Here is a 6,076-nt window from a genome sequence, read left to right on the forward strand (position 1 = left end):
GACCAAATCACACCTGTAATAGGTGTTGTCAGTGCAGGCCTCATGAACCTGAACGATGATGAAGACATGTTGGAAATGGGAGCGAATGGACTTTGGAGTGAAGGGCAGAGCGCCTGGCTCCTGGAACACGATCGTCACGATGTCGTTACCGATGTGCCGTTTCCTCAGCAGCTAATGTGACACAACCAAGACAGGGAAATTCATTAAGCAAGCAGGCCCGAGTCATCAGAGTAAAATACAACTGAGAGGAGAGATCATTTCATCTCACTGAAACAGTTTGAGAGGCCTGCAAAAGAAACTAATCAAAGTATGTTTTCTTTCATTTCTTGCAGTTTCGATGTTCAATTGGACTGATATGATTTTATTTTACCTGTCAACCCATAGAAATGATTCTGTTTGGCTGCTATTATTTACTGTGTGTGGTGTTAAGTGTATACACTGATTATATGCATTCTGTTTTAATGTGGACTCCAGGGAAAGTAGTTGTTGTCAGAGAAACTACTAACGAGGAACCAAATAAACACGCACACAAAATCTAAACTGTTTAATAAAATCATGGTTAATTAGTTTAAAAACATTAAGTTAAAGTAAGGTAGCAGCTAAAACAAATAATAAAATAAGCAGTTTTCATTAAAATACCCTTGCACAGCCTTTTTTTTTATTTAAGTTTCTTCCAAGCATGTAAAACTAAGAAAATTGATATTACGAAAAACAAAATTGATTCGACATTTCAACCAATACGCATAAGACATCACAACATTCCAATAGTACATGCTTGAAAGGGAGTAGGAAGAAGTATACACTTATCTAGTCCTACCCCCTTTCTTAGCCTTAACCATACTCTTTCTAGAGTTTTTAGCGCAACTCAATACTGGACAAATGCTACAGCTTGGAAGATTACAGAATTTTGTAATTTCAAGGTCATGATAATCGATAATATTAATGTTTTTGACTCAAAAAATACTTCTTCTTTCAAAATCAGCAAAACTAGAACTGAAACCAGATTTAAAACACAAGTAATAAATACTGAATATTCAGTATATTGTACTGTTTAATTAAAAATCACAAACTGTAGTCACCAGAACTTGACGGATCAGTAAAGCGGAGCCTCAGCGGCATTTTTCTTTTCAGAACGGAGGTGAAACATTCAGTGAAATCTAACTTGGTTTTGAAAAAAAAAGTATATGCAGGTCAAAGAACAAGAAATGCAGACTGAGCGTCATATCTGTTTTGTTAGTGTTTATTTTACCTGTTGTGTGTTGTTGGCTGTGTAGGGTAGCATAGTGGACACGTGAAACATAATCTCGTAGTCCTGGTAACGGGTGTAGAGGGAATGCGTCCCAGTTGAGTCCGCTGCACAAGCACAAGACACACAGAAACACACACATCACACAAAAGATAGCCAGGTAGCGATTTAGCAAAATCAGTAAAAGTCTGAATGAAACCTCAAACTGTCACAGTAACAGGTTGAAATCGGTCCCATTCGCTGTTCTCTGCTGCTCACTGAAGGGAAAGCAGCTCTGAGATAATCAGGAGTGACTATGCCATTTTGCAGGCATTACTCAGATTACATGTGGCTAGATAGGAGTTATCTTAGGCTGTCAGTAATGCAGTGATGCCCTCTGGATAATGGTACTGCGACAAGGTGAGAGGCAGCCAATAGATCTGGGTGTGGTGCGTGCTTTCAGCTCACTCCTGTTGTCCAGCTGAGCTCGGTATTTCTCCCAGCCCTTCAGCCGCACCCGCTCCCCGAGCAGATCCAGAAACTCCTCAAATGCTGGCCCAGAGCTCTCGTTGTTGTACATGTCTTCCTCTGAGCTCTGCCCGGCCCGGCAATACATCACCCCAACCTTCCTCTGGAAATTCAGCTAGATCAGAAGGCAGAGATAAAAAAGTTTATAACTATCCTGTTAAACCTGCATATTTTCAAGGCCTTCAAGCCTTTTCACCAAATGGAGAATCCTCATCATTTGATCATCTCTCTTTACAGCTCAAAAAGGTTGTTATACATTACATTATTAACCCTATCAATTCTCTTCAGCTTTTATGTCAGACTTTAAATGATTATCAGCCTCTGAAACACAATTTGAGGTGTCATAATAATGACTGACATTATTAATAAAATCACTAATAAAAATTCTAAAAGTTTTATTACATTTTAGTCTGTAAATAAGAGATTAAATGTAAATTACTCCAGTCTACTCCAGTATAAAGCAATGCAACACAGCAATAAAGATCTCCTGCAGGCAAAAAAGTGTAGGTTGAGGCCACAGCTTCTTGTACGTGTCCTTTTTATAGTACACAACCCATTTAGGTAATGTAAAAAAGTAACATCGGACAAAATGATCAGCTGCAGTATGTTGAGTGAACTGTCATCTTAATATAACTGCACGTTCACAACTAAACACATGCTCAGCCACTGGGGTCAGCAGACGGCACATGTAGATTTTCAGTTACAAAGTCTGGAGACACACTCCAGTCTGAGCTTTAAAAAAAAAAACAGCTTTCTGATGGTATCTGACACTGTTCAGTATCCTGCAGTGCGTTCTGACTGACACATGCAGCAGTCTTTAGTGTCAGAACACATGGCCTCACTCACCCCCTGTTCATCCAACTTCAGCAGGGTGTCCCGGACTTTAGGGGAGTTTGAGGCCAAGCGAAGGCAGTGCAGGTTCAGTTCAGGCATGATGAACTCCAGCAGCCTCTTGGGAGACAAGCCTCTGGGGGTCGTGTGACGAGCAGCAGATGGCACTGACTCCTCAAAGATGGAACCTCGCAGCGTCTTCATCTAGGGAGAAGATTTACATTCATCACAGTCAAATCAGTTGTACATAGGAGAACTTTGAGGAGAGAAGAGTGTTGGTTTACCTCTGTGGTGCGGAAGATGATTCTGTAATTGTACTGAGCTCCACTGGATCCTTCTTTCTCCTCTCGACGGAAACTGATGGCCACTGGGCCAAGGCGATCATCCATGCCAAAAAAATTCTGGTGTTCTGTGATGACAGGTCACATAAGCACATAATTGTGAAGAGCAATAATGTCAGTCCTGGACAGGGTCAAAAAACGGTGACAGCATTGCGTTTATATGAAACCAATAAAAAACTCTATGAAATAAGTGGGGGTGGAGGGTTTGCCTAAATGTCACATTTGTTTTTATAAAAACCAAGATGCTCCTCAGTGGTACTGTTATTTTCACCCACTGTCAAAACAGGACCCAGGGGCTAATTCTGAGCCCTGGTACAGAGAGAGGACCACTGTCCTGTGCGTAAGCCAAAGAACCCCTTCATTAACTGTGGTGCACACAAAAAGAGAATCAACAAAGCCTAAAGTTGATTTCCACCTACCTTTCATGTAGAAATATTTGCGATAGTAATGGGCTCCAAGATCTGCATGTTCTATAAAGTAGTTGCTTTTGCCCTGCTGTTGCACGTGACTCTCTCTGGGCTCCTCCAGGACTGACACAGCATCGTTGGGGGTTCGCAGGCTCGACCAGAGTCCCCGCCTGCCCTGAGATTGACCCAGACCCACCTGCTCTTCTCCTCCCGTCTCATTACGGAAGTGAGGACAACTGAGCAGGAGCTCATTATCATTGCCATCCCCTTCGTCCAACAGCAGCGACTGCTCAGGGTCATCTGCAATCCCCATGCCGCCTCCCCCACCCTGCGCAGGTGAGGATGGGGTGGCCTGGGAAACAGGGCGCAGCTGGGAGGCAGCTGAAGCCCCTGAGGTGATATTCTTTTTCCGCCCAATGCTGTCTCTGTTAGTGGCTGCCTCAGTGAGGTCAAACAAAATGCTCTGAACATCATAGTGCGCAAAGTTTCTCACCCATGCCCCACCGCCAATGTTGTCATTTGGACCCAGCTGAGGGATCTGAGGGGGTTTGGTCTTCTTACTTAGACCTTCAGGCTTTGGCGGCTTGGCAGGTTTTGGTGATTCTCCTGTGGAAACAGACAGGCCCCGAAAAAAACCATCAGGCTCTGGAGGGTTGCCCTGCAGTCCTAAAAGCAGGAAAGGGTCTTTGAAGCGGAGGGCACATGGACTTAGGGGCCCCTGGTCATCTGTGCTTGGTTCCTGGACTTGCGTCTGTCTTTCCAGTGAGGACAGGCTGCCGTATTCCCTGTGTAGCAGCACACCCGAGTCCCCCTGAGCTCCTGCACCTACCTTTTCACCAACTGCCCGAGCTGCTTTCCCCCCTGTTTTCCCAGAAGGGTCCAAGTCTCCTAAGGTCACATCACTGTTACTTCTCTGCATGATGTGGCCCCGACCCACCGACCTCAGGTTCAGCCCCACACGACTTGGAGTGAGGCTGTCACCATCAGCTCCATCACCGTCCCTCCTGGGTGGCCACTCCACCACACCTGCTTCACGTTTGGGGTCAAAGTTGACAGTGGCAATAGGCGGCCGCATGTTCTGACGGCGAAACTTGCGTATGAAAAGGTCATCTGACTGCATGGTGTCTGAGAGACTGCCTCAAGTCCAACAATCTTTTCTCCACTTTGGTCTAGAGCTTTGTGCCCCCTCAGTCAAATTTCTGTCCTGGTCTCTATGGTGCTGGTGTGAGACAGGAGTGCTGTGTATAAAGATGAAAACCCCTTGGAATGAAAGCAACAAATATAGTCCTCATTCACACCAATTAAGATGGTTGATCTTCCTCAAACCTTGGGCTCTCATAGATTTCTCTGTGGTGTCACAATTTGTTTTTGCAAGTCAACAGGTTCTAAGTGTAAATGAAGAAATCTGGGGCAAACGTTTAAGCTGATTCTCATTGCAGGTGTCCTTCCAGGTATGCAGATGTGTATTTAGGTGCTACTCCTGTTACAGGGTGCCTCTTTCTGAGGAGAGTGGAGAAGAGGATCATTACTGGAGCCTCTGTCCTCAGTGCAAAAGAAGTTCGGTGTGCATCAGCCCCTCTAACATGATGTCCATTCATCTGCACTCTTCAGTGCCTGCAGCTTCCTTTTCGGTCTTGTCCTCTGTCCAGCTGTGCATAAACAGAAACAAAAAGTATTTTTAAACATCTTTCTCATCCATGCTGCTAACAACTTAACAGACCGCTTTGTATTCAACCCACAGCAGCTTGTCAGTGAGTACTCAAAAAAAAAACTTTGTGGAGAATGGCCCTGATAAACAACTACTGAACAATAAAGTAGCAGGCAGATCTGATGTGTGTTTTACTGTTGAGTAATGCTTTGTACCTCTGTTTTCTTTCATTATTATTCTTTCCTTCACACACACTTTCCGTTCCAAACTTTCCCTAAATAGTTCCATAGCAGACTTAATACTCACCACATCCACCCCACACATGATCACAATAGACAGTATTAAGGCGGGGGGGAGGCCTTCCTGGCTCAATCACCGTCTGTCTCTCACCCTCATGTACAGTATATACACACAGATACGGTTTTGTGATCTACTTCTGCACCTCTATTAAAAAGAATATATAACTAATAATAACAAAAACATGATTAATAACCATCAATATAATGTTTTGGAACAGCAGTTAAGAGACTATTATTTCCACTGTGTCAATAGAGTGTGAAGCACCGTTCTTCCCTTTTTTATGTCATGTTACAGTTGCACTATTAATCATTATAGTTATTTGAAACTTACCAACAAAGCAGATTTTGTTTCAGGTTTACAAATCAGCCCTCTTCTGTCATCATCTTTCGCTGATACCCTGTCTCTGACCAAACTGACGTCAATCAACTCAAGCTGAAACCTTTTGTCGTTCTCAGTAAGGCATGAGGCTTCTTCCTGTCTAGCTATTTCACATGCATCTCCTCTCTCTCGCTTGCAGCCTAAAGAGCAGGTGCAGTGGTGCAGAGCTGTTACCAGAAAAGCTCGCCAGCTTTAAAACACACACACACACACACACACACACACACACACGCACGCACACACACACGGCGCTCTCTTGCCCCTTACCCTAACCTTAACCATCACAACCACTTCCCTAACTTGAACGTGATCCTTTACCTGAACCCTAAAATGTCCTGTCAATAGTTTTGAACTAAATGTCATCCACATTAACGCAATATAAATATGCTATAAATTAAGGAAGTCACAGAAATCTGTT

At 43.8% G+C, this 6,076-nt stretch overlaps 1 protein-coding gene across 3 annotated transcripts in view; it reads right to left on the minus strand.

Annotated features, from left to right (window-relative positions):
• Positions 1-6,076, minus strand: part of sipa1 (signal-induced proliferation-associated 1) — a 33,584-nt gene that overhangs the window by 11,200 nt on the left and 16,308 nt on the right. For all 3 annotated transcript variants that reach the window (XR_002274845.1, XM_020598852.1, XM_020598851.1), the window contains exons 2-7: positions 3,345-4,981; positions 2,869-2,993; positions 2,600-2,788; positions 1,694-1,868; positions 1,250-1,353; positions 14-171 (exon numbers count right to left, since the gene is read on the minus strand). Coding sequence is in view for 2 of the 3 variants with exons in the window: in XM_020598852.1 (XP_020454508.1) it covers positions 14-171; positions 1,250-1,353; positions 1,694-1,868; positions 2,600-2,788; positions 2,869-2,993; positions 3,345-4,452 (1,859 nt within the window). In the remaining variant the exon portion in view is untranslated. The remainder of the gene's footprint in view (positions 1-13; positions 172-1,249; positions 1,354-1,693; positions 1,869-2,599; positions 2,789-2,868; positions 2,994-3,344; positions 4,982-6,076) is intronic.

This window comes from Monopterus albus, unplaced genomic scaffold (genome assembly GCF_001952655.1).
Source record: "Monopterus albus unplaced genomic scaffold, M_albus_1.0 scaffold39.1, whole genome shotgun sequence".
NCBI lineage: Eukaryota > Metazoa > Chordata > Actinopteri > Synbranchiformes > Synbranchidae > Monopterus > Monopterus albus.